Source organism: Neopelma chrysocephalum, unplaced genomic scaffold, assembly GCF_003984885.1.
Source record: "Neopelma chrysocephalum unplaced genomic scaffold, ASM398488v2 Primary Assembly neopelma1_65b, whole genome shotgun sequence".
NCBI lineage: Eukaryota > Metazoa > Chordata > Aves > Passeriformes > Pipridae > Neopelma > Neopelma chrysocephalum.
In genome coordinates this window covers 3,626,798-3,645,474 of record NW_020897723.1, presented here as the reverse complement: position 1 = coordinate 3,645,474, position 18,677 = coordinate 3,626,798, and the positions used below count along the sequence as shown (strand labels likewise).

The 18,677-nt window shown below is 43.8% G+C and overlaps 1 protein-coding gene across 10 annotated transcripts in view; it reads right to left on the bottom strand.

Moving 5' to 3' along the window:
• TNRC6A (trinucleotide repeat containing 6A) overlaps window positions 1-18,677 on the bottom strand; it is a 61,657-nt gene that overhangs the window by 23,815 nt on the left and 19,165 nt on the right. For 7 of the 10 annotated variants that reach the window (XM_027684167.1, XM_027684168.1, XM_027684166.1 and 4 more), the window contains 5 exons: window positions 18,428-18,475; window positions 16,260-16,295; window positions 9,396-9,486; window positions 7,397-7,418; window positions 769-1,101 (listed from right to left, as the gene is read on the bottom strand). In XM_027684167.1, coding sequence (XP_027539968.1) covers window positions 769-1,101; window positions 7,397-7,418; window positions 9,396-9,455 — 415 coding nt within the window. In that variant the 5' untranslated portion in view covers window positions 9,456-9,486; window positions 16,260-16,295; window positions 18,428-18,475. Of the gene's footprint in view, window positions 1-768; window positions 1,102-7,396; window positions 7,419-9,395; window positions 9,487-16,259; window positions 16,296-18,427; window positions 18,505-18,677 lie in introns of those variants that run through there. The other 3 variants (XM_027684160.1, XM_027684169.1, XM_027684164.1) reach the window with 2 other exon arrangements.

Below are 18,677 nucleotides of genomic sequence, written 5' to 3'. Positions count from 1 at the left end.
TATCCCATCTAACCCTGCCCTCTGGCAGTGGGAAGCCATTCCCCCTTGTCCTGTCACTCCAGGGCCTTGTAAATAGTCTCTCTCCATCTTTCTTGTCTTGGGTCACTTCAGGTCCTGGAAGGCCATAATTAAATCACCCCAAAGCCTCTCTTCTCCAGGCTGAACAATCCCAAATCTCTTTCCCCATAGCAGAGGTGCTCCATTCCCCTCATCATCTCCATGGCCACCTCTGGACTCGCCCCAACAGGTCCTTCCTGTGCTGGGGACCCCAGAGCTGGAGGCAGCACTGCAGGAGGAGCCTCACCCATGCAGAATCCCCCCCTCCCCTGCTGCCCATACTGTGGGGTGAGCCCATCTCTGGAAAGGGTCCTACAGGCCCTTCCTTGTGAGATCTGTCTATCAAAACTGGACACAAAAACGTGCTTTGTACCACGACCACACCTGGGGCAACGATCAGGACCCAGACTGGAAATGTGGAGCACAATCATGGTCATACTGGAATCACCACCTGCTCCAAACCTGCCGTGCCTCTCACACACCACTGGCAACAAGAGGCCCCTGAGATGGGCTGAGGCTTCAGTGTGGAACTGGCACAGAGAGGCCAACACCATCCTGCAATGGTCAACAGCCAGCTACACCACAGCAAAGTACCTCCTCATGCTACAGCTCACAGTGAAAGCTTCAATAATGTGCGCTCAAACATTACCCTGGCAGGGGAATTTGCAACATTGGATTTCAGTTCAGGGGAAACAAGGTGCTTGCCCTCACCTGGCTGTTTTTTGCTGCTGTTGGGCACTTCTCCGTTGGTCACGGGCTGGTTACTGGTGACAGTGCTGCCTCCTGACTGGCCGTTCAACACTTTGGGGGTGGATCCCAGGTTTGCAGCTATCACTGGTAACTGCTGCCCTCGTTTCAGAAGCTGTTTCTGTTCCTGGTGTCGGAATCGAGGTGGTACTTCCCGAGGAGGGTATCGAGGCAAGGGCTGCTGCTGGCTGCTGGCTGGGGCCCGCTTGGCATTATTAGTAGTGCTGGTTCCTGTGGAAGTGCCGTTGGAGGTGACAGGCTGAGGCTGGCTTACACTTGTCTTGGTTTGTTCTGGCACTACCCCCACCCCCAGGAAAGAGAAAGTGGGACAAAGTTATTCATACGAACGGCAACTCAAAAAAATCAAAGACTTAGTCAATACTTAAAGGTGTTTATACACGATGCAATGGCAGCATTTCTTCCTATTCAAGCTGTAACTCATTCCCCAGGAAAAGCTCTGTTATTCCACAATCATACATTTTCATGGCACAGACCTGGAAGCAGGAATATGCCTTCCTATCACTCCGAACATCATCAGTTACAGTAAACTACCACTAACCAGCTTTCTACAGCTTTTTGCTGACACACCAGCACTATGCAGTTTATTTCAGCACTTAACCTTCATTTAGAAAACTACTTAAGTACTAAAAAATGAAGTTTCCCACTGGAGTTAGATTTTCAGTGCCATGTACAGAAAACCACCCTGGCCAGGCCCAAGAAGAACAAGGGGTGAGCAGGACCTACAGGACGTGTTGCTAAGACTTCCCTGCTTTGTCAACCCTAATATCCAAGGGGGAAGATATCAATGCCCTCAGGTCACTGGTGCCAGCAGGAACAGCTGCCAGCACAGGTAACTCCACACACAGCCCAGCAGGATGGGGCTGGCACGGGGAAAATGCCAAATGTGCAACTGCAACTCCAAATGATCTCAGTGCCCCCAGCACGGGCAGGGGAAGGTCAGAGCAGTTGCAGAGGTCACAGCCAGGAACACACCAAACCCAGCCCATGCTGAGCTCCAGAGCCCTCCCCAGCAGCACAGCAGCACAGGGTGAGCATGGGGCAGGGGCAGGGACTGGGGTAAGGCAGCTCACCAAGGAGGGGACACCGAGCTGCTGGGGTGTGCCCTGGTGCTGCTGCCATCCACCCCCAGCACGGGGCAGCTGTGCTCCCTCCCTCCTTACTGATGTGTTAATGGACTTTTCAAATTTTCTGGATAGCCATAAAATGTGTTAATATTTACTGTGGAACTTCCTGAGATACCTCGAGACTCAATCGTGACCTCCCTCAGCACCAGGAATATTGTGGCTAAAATGTAGTTTTCAGGGGCCTTTAAAATTTTTAAAATTTGTTTAAAGACCATTTTATCATTGACATTCAGGAACAGATTCATGGGAATATAACATAAAAAATAAATGCAAACAAACTCAAGCTTTTATTTAAAGAATCAATTTGAATGTTGTCAGTGCTATTATGACTGTAATTTCAGTTTATTTTTACTTAGGTATACAAACACATATTCTTAAAAACACAAACTAGAAGGCCCTTAGAACAACAAAAAAAATAAGTCACAGAAGAATCAGCATCCAAGTTGTGTTTTAATGGATTATTTTATTTAGGCTGCTTAAGGAAAGCAGGAAGGAACCTCCTTGTTTGACACAGAGGTGGGCAGACAAGGGTGGGCAGAAGTCTCAGTGTGAGGAGCACCCAGCTCCCTCCACACCCCTCTGGGCACAGCTCTCCCATTTCACAGCTGACTGGAGAGGGACTGAATTAAGGACAGGAATGGCCAGGACATAAGTCAACTAAATGTACAGAGCACGGGGAGTAGAAGGGATTCAAAAGCTATGAGATAAACTGGGAAGTTGATAAAGATCACCAGCACCACCCCAGATTCCCTCAGTTTAGGCTGTTCCCTATATTAACGGGGGGTAACTGATTCCTTGAACAGTGTTTTGATGCACATAATGAACAACAAATTATGATCAAAACTGAACTACACAAATACAATGTAGTCTTAAGCAAATCTACTTCATTTGCTCCTTCTAAAATTTTTTGTTTTAAAAATAAAATAACTGAGGGCGAGTAAGCCCAGGGGGTGAGGGGGGGTGCTATGCAAGCAAATTGCTGAGAATTTGTTAACAATTTAATGCAGAAGGACTTTGCTCTTCTCTGGGGTCTAGGTAGTGCAAAAAGTTCTGAAATTAAAACACATTTATTCACACTCCACAAGCTGTGTAACCACTGCCCAAACCTTAACTTTTGGCACCCTCCCTGTGCTTCTTGCTTCATGGGATTCCATGAGTGTCCCCTCAGAGCCTGGAGCTGAGCTGTGCTAACAGGGACACACAGAACCCCTTCCTGCAGCCAGCAGAGCAGTCCTGGAGCCTGGAGCCACATATTCCTTCAGCACACCCCACTACAGCTTTCTTTTTTTTTTTTTTTTACTGTCAGCTTAAGCAGAAAATACAAATACCCCTCGCCTGAGGAGGTTTTAATACAACACAGAGCACCTGGTAATGTGCTCACTGAGTCACTTCTCCTTCCCTGCCACTTCCACTGCCCTACAACTGCTCTTCTGGGATAAAGTGAAACAATTTCCATCTGACATTCCCTGGACACCCCGGTAGAGCTGCCAGCAGCACACTCACGGCAGTCCTAACACTTCACTTTCCTAATTAAAGCCACTTTAAGACCCAGTGTGTTAGAACAGACCCCAAGGACCTGCAGGAACTCAAACTGCTTTCGACTCTGAAGGAGAGCAACTAATAAACAAGGTACTCTCTGCCCAGCCAGCCCTAAGGCACAGCACCAACAGCACTTCTCTAACAGCTCAAGAATATTACATTTCTCACATATTCTAAGCATTCATTTCCTCAGCAAATGTAGCAATTCTGTCTACTGTGATCACCAAACTAAATAGCAATCTGCCAGGTCCCAGGGTTAGACTACAGAATACACGGAGTCCACACTTGTATGCTCATTTTAAACTAAAATTATCCAAAGCACACAGAATTCCCTTGCCTTCGCTTCCCTCAGAACCACAGAGTAAGTTTTAAGCTATACAATTTATCCTGTCCAACATTTTCTGCTCCACAACTTCTCAGAAGACTAAATAACATTAATATTCCAATATGGCTACTATGAATTCCAACACCCCTAAATCGTTATCTTAATATTTGAATTTGTTCTAAACAAGCAGCTCGTTAATAAAAGTTTGTTATGCATACCAGCATTTTATTTTGAACCTTATTAATGCAGAAATACAATACTAACAGACCTACAGTTTATCACAGTTAATTAACTTGACTAGGAACAGCAAGTTTACAGAAACGAGTATTAAAAATGACAGATTTTCATAAAGAACAAACCTGCTGCAAACCCTCAGAGCAGGGGATGGTGGAGTTACAGTTTACAGAGAGATTCCAAAGAAAGACGCTTCCAACTTGTGTTGCTTTCCCACTCTGCAGATTTCATTAGAAAATGGAGGAGAAGCATGGTGTCATTTTACTGCTCCAGGAGCTGCCTGCCAACTCCTCCTGGAGCAGGGGCCCAGGGACTCACGCTCCCCCTCCAATAAAAAAATGGCAGCTGCTTGAGCAACTTTAACGCAGATGGAAAACAGTTTCTCCCTCGCCCAAAATCAGCGCCCAGAGATCAAATCCTCCCCTGACACACACAAAGAGCAGCACCAGGCTGGCAGGGAAACGCTCCTCGCCGCTGGAGCTGCCCCTGGAAAACGCCTTGTGCCGCTCTCCCTGCATGGCATGGAGTGCCCCGGGGCTGCCAGGGCTGCAATGCTGAAGGGCAAACGGAGGAAGTCTGGCTTTCTCGAGCTGACACACACGTAAGATGTAGTGCTAGAATTTTCGGGGTGGAAAAATGGCCGCAGCTGTGAGCTGGGAGCTGCTCTGGAAAATATCTCGGTGTTTGCCAAGGCGTTAACCCCTGCGGATCCAGAGGTGAGCGCTGCTCCTGCAGGGCCTGCACGGCCAGCCAGGCCCATTCCCGGCATTCCTCCACTCACTGGCGAGATTTAAGAGCTAACACAAGAGTTTTTCCAACCGGGAAAAGCAGAGTCAGGCCAGTGAAAAGCCCGAGGAGAACCAGAGGGGTCGGTGCAGTCGGGCCATTCTGCTCCGCGGAGGAGAACACGAACAAGTTTCCAAGGTGGGAAATATGAGTCAAAGATTTCAATTCCACACCCAGCTATTTTTAGAGCACTTTCCGTTTCAGTGGGTAATTCAGTTTATTCTGTTCTGCAGTGAAAGCGGCACTTTCTGCTGAGGGATCCAGTGACAGCTGGGTGCAGCTCGAGCTCCTGTTGCTCCCCAAACCCAGAACCTTTCAGAACTAACCCCAAACCCAGAACCTTTCAGAACTAACCCCAACCCCAGCTCTGAGCCAGTTTTCTCAATTCCTTTGCATCTATACATTAAATGGTGTGCAAAGGGCACTTCAGCTCATGCCGAGCTCTCCCCCTGGGGCAGCACAGCCCGGCTGCTGGAGGGAGCACACACAGCCAAACTCAAACATCCTCCTCCAACAGCATTTCCCTCAGTGCTTGACTCACCAGCAGCTACCTGGGCCACAGTGCTGCCTGCAGAGTTCTGGTTTAGAGGGAATTCAGGATAAATGGATTGATCTGTCTATCTTTAATAGCACTGACTTCAAACACAGCAAAAGGACATATTTTGCCAGGCCAGAAAGAATATCATAACAACTGACTATTCCACAGTACTCTCAACAAATAGGGATTTTTAAATGATCTTTTTTATTTTCCCAAAGTACCTGGTAAAAGAGCACTGGGAAGGCAGGTGTCCATGTGTTTTGCCAGCTGCTCCACAAACAGAAAAACCTTCCACTTAGCAACCAATATACTCATCTCTAACTGCTCCAACCTGCTCTTCCCTCCTTTAACAAAACCAGCTGCATCAAACCAGACAGGTCAGAATCCCTGAAACCCGCAGGGATGCCAAACGTGTGTTTTTAACTGCAATACTACAGCAATGCAATGCTCCTGGCACCAGAAACATTTATATTAGCATCATCTTCATTACTTCCATCCCCAATCCTGAACAGGAAACCCTCAGCTCTGTGAACTTTCTCGGAAGGTTTCTGTCATTTTACAAGACCTGCTTCAGTGGCACAACAGCAATTTCTACCTTAGCTAAAACAACAGTTTAGACCCATCCAAACTATGCTTAAAACCAAGAAATATCCTCCTTCTCTACCCCCACCACTTAACCAGCTCCTTTTCTGAAAGAGGCACATAATTCTGAATTATTTAGAGATCCTATACTCTTGTATTTTTTCTTCAGCTCATGCACAGAATAAATTATTTAAGACATTAACGTGATGGAAACTTGGAAACTAATGAAACATTAATTTGCATCCTGAATACAAGGAGGCAAAACTGGTGAAACAAGGCAAAAGCCATGCAACACAAGATATGGATTTTGTTCCTATAGAAACTGTGGCAAAAAGTTGTGTATCTGCATCTCGTGATGTCTGTTCTTCCAGAGCACTGCCAGCTTGTGTTTCTCTGACAACTCTAAATTCCTGTTAAACTTTCTGAAATACCCTTTAAATAATAATGTAATTAAGTTGGAACTTATTATTTCCATTAGTGAATGTAAGGCCTTAAAGAAGAAAAGGAAAAATTAAAAAAAAAAAAAAAAAAATTACTCTGTCCTTCAGAAGGAAGGCATTTTCTTTCCCTGTGAGGATTCCCACCAGGTAGCCTCCTGAGCAGAATTCCTGCCCTCCCTCTTCATGCTATTTTTAGCCATTTGCTTGGGCAGCCTTGGCCCTGACATGATGCCAGAGCAGCCCAAGCACACAGGTCAAATGGTCACTCCAAATGTATGTTACTATTTACAGCAAAGTATTCTACTATTTTCCTTCTCCATCATCTTTTCAAACACATTTTATCACTTCAGAACAAATCCAGATATTTTCCTAATTCTTTCAATTCAAGAGAAAAGTGAAAACAATTTCTGTTCTCCTTTTTAGGAGCTGGTTGGGATGGAGATTCACACAAACCCTACAAATATTCAGGAAAACTGCAGTGCTCCCACCTGCCAGGAACATGGAAATGACACCTTTCAGGCAGTGGCACCTTGATCATTTTGCAGGACAAACCCTTCACATGCAAGAGTTAAAGCTGGACATATCAATAACTTGTCTACCAAGTGTTCCCAACCCCAGCTGCACTTGGAATATCTGGAACCTGAATTTCAAACAGATCATTCCATACATGGTCATTCCTTAAGTGTTTGTGCACTTGCAATCAAGGCAAAAAAGGGGAAGGAAAAATGCAAACCAGGACAAGAACTGCAGGTATTATGTCTGTGCTTGGTGCTGTGTAAGTAACTAAGAATGGAAAACAGGAAGAGCAGCAAGTCCAATCCCTGGATGAACCCTTTGCCATCACTCATCTAGACTTTTGTGGTCACTTTGAAAAAGTGCAGCTGAAGTCTCAAGGATCCCACCTTTCACTTCTGAAAGGAGCTTTCAGGTGACACGTTTGATTCAACACATTTAAAACCACAGAAAAAATACACAGAGTAAAACTCACTGTAAAGTAACTTACCTTTGATTTTTTGTTCAATGGCCTAGAACAAGAAAAAAGAAGTGTCAGTGATTTGTGCAGATAAGAGAGAAACCACATGTGCACGTGCCACTTCATAAAGCAACATTAGCTTTTGACTTTCCTCTTAATATGGTTTCAAGTTATTTAATTATCTACTTCAGAAGCATCTCTTTAACCAACCCAGGCCTATTATTCCTTATGCCTAAAAAGCTGTTTAAATGTTACAGAAGACAAAATTAATTTGAAAGATAACTACATGAAACAGACTGAATTAAACTTGCAAATTAAGATGTTTTAAGTGAGTTAAAAACTGTGCCTGGAAGCAAAGAGCCGCCACCACTTTTATTGCAGAACAGGGCAGGGCAGGGGGAGGGACCTGGAAAAAGAAAGGAGTAAGAGAGCAAATGCCAAAGCTTCAAGTCTTTCATTTCCAAGATTCAACAGGTTACACCTCTGGTATGGCCAAGATGAAAGATCTATTTGAATAAAACTTTATCACAGCATAAAACTGGGGACAGAGACATTTCTTGTATGTCAGTGCACCTCAATGGTGTGCTCTTAACTATAAACCACAGTGAGACTGTGCTCAGAAAGCACCTCCCAAAAGCACAAATCATAGCTCCTCCTATCTGAAACTAGAGTTAGCACTTTTAAAATCAATTATTGCCACAACAAAATGAGATTTAATTTGATGCAGTCACTCTGGAAGCTGCATAAAACCCATTTTAATTGTGATGTTCCATATATTTGCAGTATGTAATAGACCTGCAAAAATACTGAGGGTGTGATTGTCTATAATGAAAACCAGGAGGAGGGAGAGAAAGGAGAGTGTGTGAATGCAAGAATAATTTCTGGATTCACTGGTTTGATGCCAGACTTGCCCAGATTCAGACATCAGCACTGCTAGGGCTGAAACTTTAACCACAACTCTTCAGTGCCTTGACCTTGCCTCTCTTCAGGAAGTCAAGGGTACATTAACAGAAAACCCCTCCTTTTCACCTTCTTATGCTGACAGAAGAGGGTACACGGTTTGTACTCTCCCCAGTTGGGACCCGAGTCATTTGCCTGGCACTTGGCCCATGAACAGGAAAATAAGATAACTCAGAACTTTTCAAAACTTGTGTTGCTGTTTCTGGCAATCACAGCACCCCAAGAGAGCCCTGAAGAGCCAGGGGCTGAGCCCAGGCTCCTGACTGCCTGCTGCACTAAGGTGCAAGGCTCCAAGGAAAAAAACATTGCCCATGTTTCAGCTGAGGGCTTCCAAAGCACTCGGTTCAAGACTCTGGAGGTTTTGCCAGCAAGCTTGTGGAAGGTAAAACCAAGCAGTGTGTTCCCAAGAGCCACATCCAGCACCAGGCAATGGAATCACAGGAAAACTGCTGGGCAGGTTCTCTCTGCTCCCACCAGCCAAATAATCCCAAAATGGACATATTTAAAACCCACATTTGCAAGCTCCTCTCAAGCTCAGGGTCAATATTTAGCATCAATGGCAATGAAGAATATCTTGTCAGTAAATAGGGATTCTGAAGTGTTTACAAGCATTCTTGTGACGTTCCCATCCCTAAACACCTTTGCTATCAATATTTTCATTTTTATCCACCTATCCTACTACAAATTCTCTTATGACATGTTTCCATACTGAAGAATAAGACATATTAAAATAAGGATACAGCTGAAAGCCACTACCTTCAAATGGTACTTTTATTCCACTAATAAATGCATTAACAGTGAGAGGCTTCAAACTTAAAACCGCCTCTGGTGACAATCATTAAAAAGAAGGGTCATCTCAGAAGAAAATTCAGTCTTGTAAGAAACTACACAGAGCCAATTACATTGTTCAGTATGACAGTTACCACTATATAACTGACAGCACATTTGAATTTAAACCACTACATTAACAAGAAAACACCTGTGAGTAACAACAGCTAAATCAGTTTTTACTAGTGGTGAAACAAGTCACCCCTGAGCACAGGGTTTTATTTTTCAGTGCTCCACATACCTTTTTTTGAGCAGCTTCCTTCTTCTTCTTGTCTTCTTTTCTCTTTTTCCTTTCTTCCATCAACTGTTCTTCCTCTTCTTGCACTAAATCCCTGAACCACACAGTTTGTAATTAACTCTCCCAAAATACAATCTGTACACACTCAGATTCATTTTAGAACAATTATTTCACAGTGACACAAAAGGAACTGGGGAATTTTGCTTCTAATTGGATCCTGTTTCTACAGGGACTGTCACTGTCACTGCAAGACACAAGTGACAGGACTTTAAGTGCAGATGTGGTGTCAAGCTACACGGAAGGTGTTCTTTCTTCCACAGCTTACAGTGAAGGCTTAGACTTTAATTTGATTCAAAAGGCAGCAAATTCAGATGTTATTTAATCTCTGCCTGGACTGGTACAACTGAGCTCTGGCACATCCCAGCCCGGAGCATTCCCACACACACACCCTGCCCATCTGCACCAGCTCCTTCACCCCAACCTCCTCTGCCCGGCAGCACCCAAGGGTGGGCACTGCCAGACCACAGCTGGCACCAGCAGGGACATTTGAGAGCTCCCGAACCCATGGACAAAACTACAACTTGTCAAAAGTGAAACCAAAACTCAGTGCATTCACTAAATTCACCTGATACACAGTATTTTGTGCTCAGCAGCAACATCCCTGTCCAGCTTACCCTGTTCAAAAACACACTTCAAAAGACTTTTGAGGAAAAAGAACTAACAATGTCAATTGGGGCAGTCACTACTTATTTCTGCCTGGAAACATTGGGCTCCTTTTTAACCCCAAACTGTCCATAACTACACACCTCCACTTTCAGACAAGATAACTTGGTATCTGTCAGGAACAATGCCAATTGAATGCATTAAACGACAAGATACTCCACAAGTACTAAAACTTTCATTACTTTTTCAGATATAGAAATAACCAGTTAATTTTACTTTTAGCTCAAGTCCCTTTCAAAGTGACTGCAGGTGTCAGTTTTGGAGTTTTCATTTTTAATTTTTTTAAAAACCCAGATGTGAGTTCCAGCTCCCAGTTGCCTGGTTCCACTGCAGCATATTCATATAAGTTCCTCAGTGGTTAATGAGACAGACAGCAGCACTCTGAGCACTGCTCTCGTGCAGGTGGTGCCAGTGCAAATGATGCTGAACAGCAGCTCACCAGGTCATCTCCTTCTGGTACCCAGCAGCAGTTTATCCTCATCCTCATCTATGATCCCACCATTCCTTTGGGAGAGGCAACTCCCAGGTTACTGCTGCCCATTTCAGTTCTACCTTTATCTCTAAAATTGTTTTTTGTCCTGATCTGAAGTTCTCCAGCAAGACGGTGAAGGTGGCTCTCCTCCCAGTAAGGACAATGCCATATTATAAATGCCATTACACAAAATGCCATTTAAACTTAAATTTAAATTTCAGTGGCTGAATGTACTCACAGAGCAATCACTGTCAGCAATCATTGATTGTCAGTCCCTGATTGCAGAGATCCTGGTTCTCACTGCAAACCTTATTCCAGTCACTGCCTGTTTCTTTCCCCAGTGCTCCCTTCTGTTGGAATAACAGTGCTTTACTGCTCATCCAGCATCCCTTTTCTCCTCTACCCCTCCGAGGGGGCTGTCCCAGGTACCAGCACCCCTTGTTGCACATGTGAGCAGCAGCAGCAGCAGCAGCAGCCTGGTCCTGCAGGTCTGACCAGCAGCAGAGCTGCTCTGACACTGAGCACTCAAACCACCCACACAGTGACCTGCTACAGACACACCCCTGCTCTCAGAAGCTTCCACAGACCAAATTCCGGCTTTTAAGATTTTCCAATAACAGACAGCCAGCTTCAGTTACTTCTCTCTTAAGAAAGAATTGCTTCTGATGTGCTAAGATAGGCAAAAAAAAATATCTGAAAGTGTTGCTTCTGAGCCCTCTCTGTGTTTCAGTTGCACTGCCAGAGGAATCACAACCCACCAAACACAACCTGGCTACTTTGCATTTTGCCACAGCTTTATCATCTGGCTGCAAGATTCATCGAGGACTGTCTCACTGCAAAAGCAATTCTGCATTTACACCTGGGTCTCAAAAATGATTTCATGGACAACTAAGAGGTCAGTCATGTAACTGCAGAAACAATTCCAGCTGGCCAGTTTCATTTAGAGCAACACCTTGGATGCAGTGCAAACCTGAGTTTAATGATTAACCTGCAGTGACATCTGTGCATCAGTCAGTTTTGTCCCTTGCTGTCTCACGCCCTGAGCACTTGTAACCAAAGGGAAATTGGTGACACTGATCCTCAGTTTGGGCTAATTTGGGACAGTCCAATTTTTAACAGGCAATTTAAGTTGGAGAACAGGTCTGGAATCAGTGTAGAGGAACAGGTTCTATAGGTCCCAGCTCCTTCTCAACACGGCCCCCAGTTCATTTACAGCTCCCTTCCACACAGAGCAGAGCCAATGGGTCACTCCTCGGGAATTCAGCACTTCCTGAGGTACCACTGACAGCAGGAGATGCCTAATCCAGCTGAGAAGGCAGAGTACTGTGTCCTCCTCCCTCAGCCAGGAGAGGTCCTGCCCACAGCCCTTCTGTCTCCCAGCCTCAGCTCCTTGGTGGGCACGGTCTGTGGGCAGCTCTGCCCACCCTGCCAACACCCAGCCTGGGACCTCCCCTGGAGCAAAAGCTCAGTTACAGAATCTCTGAGAGTCCTAAGAGCTAAGAGAGCCACCAGCACTTGTTTTGTAGAACAAATTTCAGTCTGTCACATGCCAAAACTGCATTAACTGAAAAATTGTTCCGCTTTTAGAAGAAAGCTGTAGCACGTTCAAGAACAAGCAGAATGCAAAATAGTATTTTCACAGGGAAAAAAAGTAACTCATCAATCCTGCTCCAGCTAAATCAACACGATTTCATTCTGAGAATACAGATGCTAACAACTGACACACCAATATCTCTGGAATATTCTACCACAGCATCATCAGTTTGTTTTCACACAGGAACAACAGAACTCCTAAATTATGACACTCTATGACATCTGATTTTCATCTAATTTAGAAAAACAGATTCTAGATTACAAAGCCACCTTAGGATACATAAAACCCCCGATGATCAGGATCAGGACTCCAGGCAACCGATGGAGAAAAATTATCCACCTATAGTTCATGCTGAGTTTTTAAGAGTATTAATTACCACTATAACATTAAATCTTAGTGACTGGAGTGCAAAACTAACCCACTGTACAGCAGCAGCAAAGCCCTTCCTGCTCCTGTTCTTCCCTGAAAACTGAACCCTTCAAGGAAGACAGGCCTATCCACCACCCTCATACATAAACTTAAGTCTGAGACACAAATTCACATTTGTCTATTAAGTCTTCAGTGTCTCAGGCAGAACTCCTGAATTTTCACCTCTGACAGCAGGAAGTGTCAGTCTCCCTTATTCTTTCCAACACACAAATCCAGGGCTCTCTCACCAGACAGCAAATGATGGGATTGATGCCTCCGAGTCACCTCCACTGGAACATGTAACAAACAAGTTCCATTTCTGATGCTACTCCCTGAGAAACACAAGTGGAATGTAGCATTTCCCATTTCCCACCTCTGACTAAGGGCTCCTGTTCCTGTGTACAAACTAACAGCAGCTCCGTGGCCCTTTCCAGCATGGAACAGGAACCACCACAGGAATCTGGTCCTGTGGTAACAACACAAAGCCAGAAAAACAACCAGTTTTTTTGCTGGGCTTTTCCCTGTATCTGGGAGATTTAATCCCTCGACCTTGTGTGGTCAAAGTGTTTGCAGCAGCACCCTCTGCCCGGGCTGTCAGTGGGCCCAAGCCAAGCATTCCAACTGAGAACACAAACATATAAACAGGTCCATGATTTCCCCCATCAGCCATCCCACCTTCACCAAACACAGGGAACGTCCTCCTCCTCCTGTGTAATGGGATTAGCTTGCTCAAGGTTAAATGGCCTTAGCAGAAATGCAAACCATATTTTTCAATTTAGATGGAGTGAAAATAAAACACCCCGGTCAGAGGAAACCCACATCGGAGACAGAACAAAGGCCTCTGGTTTCAACAGCTTAACTTGAAAGGTGCTTTATTTTCAAATGAGACCAAATGAAAATGGATCTTGATCTCAGGAGAGACTGCACATTTGATGGCTCTGAGAATGTGCAAGGAGAAACTGCTGCTATCTGCATAAATTTGAACAGACCGAGGGTCAAATAAATATTTACCAATTCTTTTTTAAAAGTGATTTTTTGCTCCAGGTGTGTACCCCAGCACAGTTCCTTGAATAAGGGGGAAAAAACCCAACAAACTACCAAAATGTTCTCCTCAATTAAGTCATTAAAAAAAAATCAAAATCAAACCCAGTTTTTTAATCTTCTAGAACAGGTATCAAGAGAGTGCAAGACACCTTATTTTTGTATGGCTTGATTTGTTACTTGGCTTGTGGAAACTGGAAAAAGCTCTCATGCTCAAACTGCAAACATTTTAGGTCAATATTTATATCAAATCATGTTTCACTCATTACTTTAATTCTTGAAAAAGAGTTCTATTAATCTTTAATTTCTAAAGGTCCAGTTTGGCAATGTAAAAATACTTGGGCTGAAATAGTCATATTTAACCTTTATTCCTATGTTGCAGAAGGGGAAAATCAAGTTCACCCATACACTCCCTGGCAGACAGGCTGAGGATGCAGTAATTAATGTTTGTGCAGCACTGCTCTCTTTGTTGTTACAATTTACCAAAGGGCAACACGTTTTGCCACAATAAAATCACAATTCTATCACCTCACAGAGGAAATGATGGTTCCAAGAATTCCGAGTCCCCATCCCTGCAGGGATTTAACAGCCATGTGGATGTGACACCTGGGGACATGGTGGCACTGGATTAACAGCTGAAGGCAAAAAAATAACTATGGATTTTTACCTTCTTCCCATATACTCCACGGAGCAAACATACAAGGCAGAATTAGAAGTGATTGTACACAGAGGCTTTTGAAACCACTCTAAAAATTCCAGGGACAAACATAAAATAAATTTTGGGTGAAACAAATAAATAAATAAATTCTTTCCACTGTTTGCTCTTCTTCCAGTTATAAATTAACTTGCAGTGCTACAGGTGGAACACTGCCAGGTAACTACAGGTAAGCATCAGGAATTGAAAGGTCTTTAACAATTCTGCAAAGCACCACGTGCTCAACCTACAGCTGATCTTCTACACACACTTCAAACACGTCGCTGAGACTGTTTATATTTTGACATAAAAGCTCCCTAATCTTTAAATTTTTTGAAATTACAAAATTACATACAACTGCCAATAAAAATGATTTCTCAGGTTCTATTAAACCAACAGCTTTTCTACTCACCAGAATTCTACAGGGATCAATTATAAACTGTGTATTTTGATTAAAGAGGGATCCTACAGTTCCTTTATCCTTGTGTCCCACAGAACAGCAAACTACACCAGGAAGAGTTCATGGAATAGACACCAGGACTTTGAAGTTAACAAAAAACCCCAACAAACCCCCCCAGTGCCTCAGATGGAAATGCTCTGGCACCTGAACCCACCCAGCGTGTTCCTGGGAGCACAGAGAGCCTCAGGCAGTGAGAACAAAACAAACCCACTCATTTCCAGACGTGTGTGTGTGTCAGTTCTTTCCAGCTATTCACAGAAAGGAGAGGTGCTGCCAAGCTAAAAACTGAAACAAATACTCCAATGAATAATTAATTAGTAAATGAGTATCAGCTACTTTCTTTTTTGCTTTTAAATACCTTGGTCTTTAAATTATCACCCTAAAAGTGAAGTGCTAGAATTGCACCTACCATGTCTGCCACTACCTGGAATACACTCAGCTTTCCCATGTTCCCAGTACAGACACTGTACTCATCAGAACAATGTTCCCAACTACAAGCACTATAAATGCACCACAATTCTGGAACATTTGTGTTAGTTTTGTCCTCAAGTTTCACCCGAGATGTTCACTGCTATGTAAGCAGACAAAAGACAGATCTGTTTCCCAAGAAGTTTATCATCCAGCTCCACAGGACTCCACCAGCAGCCATAAACAATCCCTATCTTCTGGAACAAATGAGGGACCGAAGGAGGCAGATTAAACTGCTCCTCCACAGTCACACTGCTCACACCAGAGGAGGCTCTGACAGAGGCACAAACCCAAACAACTGTTCAAAACCAGCACCTCAACTCTGACTCAGGCTGCTGCAGTGTTATTGCTGCAGAGGCAGCACTGCTCTGCACAGGGGTTTGCTCTGAGACCCAAAACACAAAATTAAATACAAGGTACCTTATGGGGACCACCTGACAATTATATATGACCTGGAAAAGTGTCTGTGGATGAGACAGGGGTGTGTAATTTTGCAAAGGTGTCTCTAAAAGTCTTGAAAAGCACAAACAGAATGTTTTTTTTCCTGCAGTAAACTCTTCCCCTTTCACAGCAGACATCATTCCATCAGAAGTTTCTCAGGGAAAAGGCCCACACCCCCCAAAACCCAACAGAAACCCAACTGCTTAAACATCCACAGAAACAACTGCATTTCTCCCTCTTTCTCTGTGCCTCTATCATTGAGCCAGCTCTTCTTTACCCCTGCAGCAAATAAGGAACATATCACAGCAACACGGTTGTTATTGTAACACGAAACTGCAAAAATCAATTGTACAGCAGCCACTTAGAATACAAGGATGAAACCTACAGGTGAGAAGTTTGTTCTCCCAAAACATGGCCAGTCTGCAACCAATGCAGGTGGAATGTGGAGCAGAATCACAGGTGAATGGGAGCCATGGAGACTCTTCCCTATGGTTTGCATGCTTGTGAAACAAGAGACAAACCCCTGGGTTTGGGAAAATAATTGTAAACGTATTTCAGATATTTACCTTCTCTCAGTTCCACATAAATGAGGCAGGAAAGCCCTGTTTACCAAACAGAATTGAAAGGTTATTGCTTAAATCAGAAGAATTAAATGGTGATTTTTAGCAGCCCTGATTTTAACCGAATTTAACTCTTAGATGTCCCCAGTTAACACTGGACAGCTCTTGTTCTGGCCAAACAGGTGACATTTGACTCGTAACATTAACAGTGTGCAATGGACTTGTCTGAATCACTGTCACAGGCTTATTTTGGAGACCAGGAATATCTGTGCAGCACTAGGCATGTATGAATTCTAGAGAGAACACAGACCAAAGGAGGATTCTTTTTCAAAAGGCCAAGCAAGCCAAATGCTAATCCTGAGTGTAAAACAGGAATCACTCCAACTGGATAAGCAAGCTGTACTGAAATCTGTAATACTTAATCCTGTCACAAACCTACACTCTAGGCCAATATTCCCAGTAAGATAAATTAATGGGTAGCAAATATTTTTTATAAGCATAAACTCCAGAAGTGACTTCAGAATACACAGGAAGCAAAAGCAGTGTCCCGCGGTGTTCACAGTCTACATCCACACTGTGAAATCTGAGATTAACATAAACCATAGCACAGGGCTATGGACCTGCCCAGGGAAGGATATTTGCTCTTTTACATCCTGACTAGGTCACTGCAAATTTAATAAGACTGTAAATAATGCCACTGGAGGAAGAACGAGGGCTATCTGCTGAGTTCTACCCCAGTAAAACCATTAACCAGGCCTGTCCCAGCACAGGCACATCAGGTTTATCAGCTGTGTGCTCACACAGCTCCCTGGCTAAACATAAACCAGATGGGGCATCAGTGTGAACTTCAAACCAGTTCTGAATCTTTTCAATGAATAAAACATACCCCTCTGTGTCAGAGAGACAAAGGGACCCATTCCATAGTACGATTTACTCTCCAAGCACTGAATTTTGGCACGTCTGTAGTTTTCTTTCACTTCTTGTCACTCTTGGCCTCGCCTGCAGCGTGACAAGATCTCTGCTAAGGTCATAAAAATGTGCAGATCTACTGACTTACTAAGACTGGCACCAAATACTGCTCTGAACTTAGCACTCTGTCACTCTAAATAACACAGTTCTGAAATCACTTCTGTCATCGAGAAAACACCAAGTGCTTTCACAGGACCCTGACGGGTTAACAGCAACGTGCCAAGGGTATCTTAAAGATTCCACGTGTTCAAATTACTCCATGTATTTATTTCAACAACAACATGGGAAAAATTATTCATGCTTAAGTGTATTACCAAAAAAAAATCCTGACAGTAGGGGAAAGCAAAGCAGTTTTCACAGTGTGATCATAACTCGGCCTGGCACGGGAAAGAGGGAAAAATGCAAGGTACCAAATCTGGGATTCTATCAGCTATATTCAGGGTTTGGGCACATTTGGAAATCCCTTTAACAATTAGCAAAAGGCCCTTTAAGGTCTAACTGGAAAAGAACCCAAAAGGGAAGTAGGGTAAAAGCTGAAATCAAAGAATGTAAAAAACAGAGCAGATATCTGCAGGAAAGTCACAGGACTAAAAGCAAACGGTGCAGAAGAAACAGCTACTTAAATACAAAAATGATGTGTGATGGCACAGAATTCTTAATTCAACATGACTGAACTCCTGCCCATTCGACAAAGTTTTCCCTCTACAAACTATGTGCTAATGGGAAATCACCAACTAACTCTCCATGGCAAAAGAGGCAAAGACCCAACAGTTCTACGGCAACATACAGTTTATTGGAGTTCTTGCCACAACCAATTGTTTCTTGCCTCCCAACAATATTTGTCTGAAGTGTATAGAAAAAAATGCCCAAACTCTTCCTTTATTTTTTAGTTATTTTTAGGTACTACAACCTAGAGCAGAAAAGTTATTTTTCTCTTCAAAAACCTCCCCTACTAAAGACACTCTATTATACATCTGATGTTGTTATGTGAAAAAAAAAAAACCGCTAAAAAGGTGTTTAGTCTGCAGAATTAACTAAACTTGCAGAGATTTCTCTATGCAATAGAGGACGTTTTCCAATTCAGGGTTTTTTTTATCTTTACAATTAACAAGAGATTAAAGCTCCCGATAAAGCCCACAACTATTTCTAGCCCAAGGCCAACTCTCCATCTAAACTGTGGGAGGGAATTTAAATGAGCCTTTTACCTGCTTAGTTTTCTTTCGACTTCTTTGGTAGCTTTAGCTTCCAATTCTCTAGAAGAGAAAGCGGTGTTGGTTTCCATGTCAACAGCAATGCAGCACGAAAATAAAACTGGTGCGGGGTCAGGATGTGCGGGGAGATCCAGGTGGGGTGGGTCAGGAGGGAGCAGGGAGAGCACGGCTCGCCCAGGGATGGGATGCGGCGGGGTGTGTGTGTGTCCCAGGGATGGGATGCGGCGGGGTGTGTGTGTCCCAG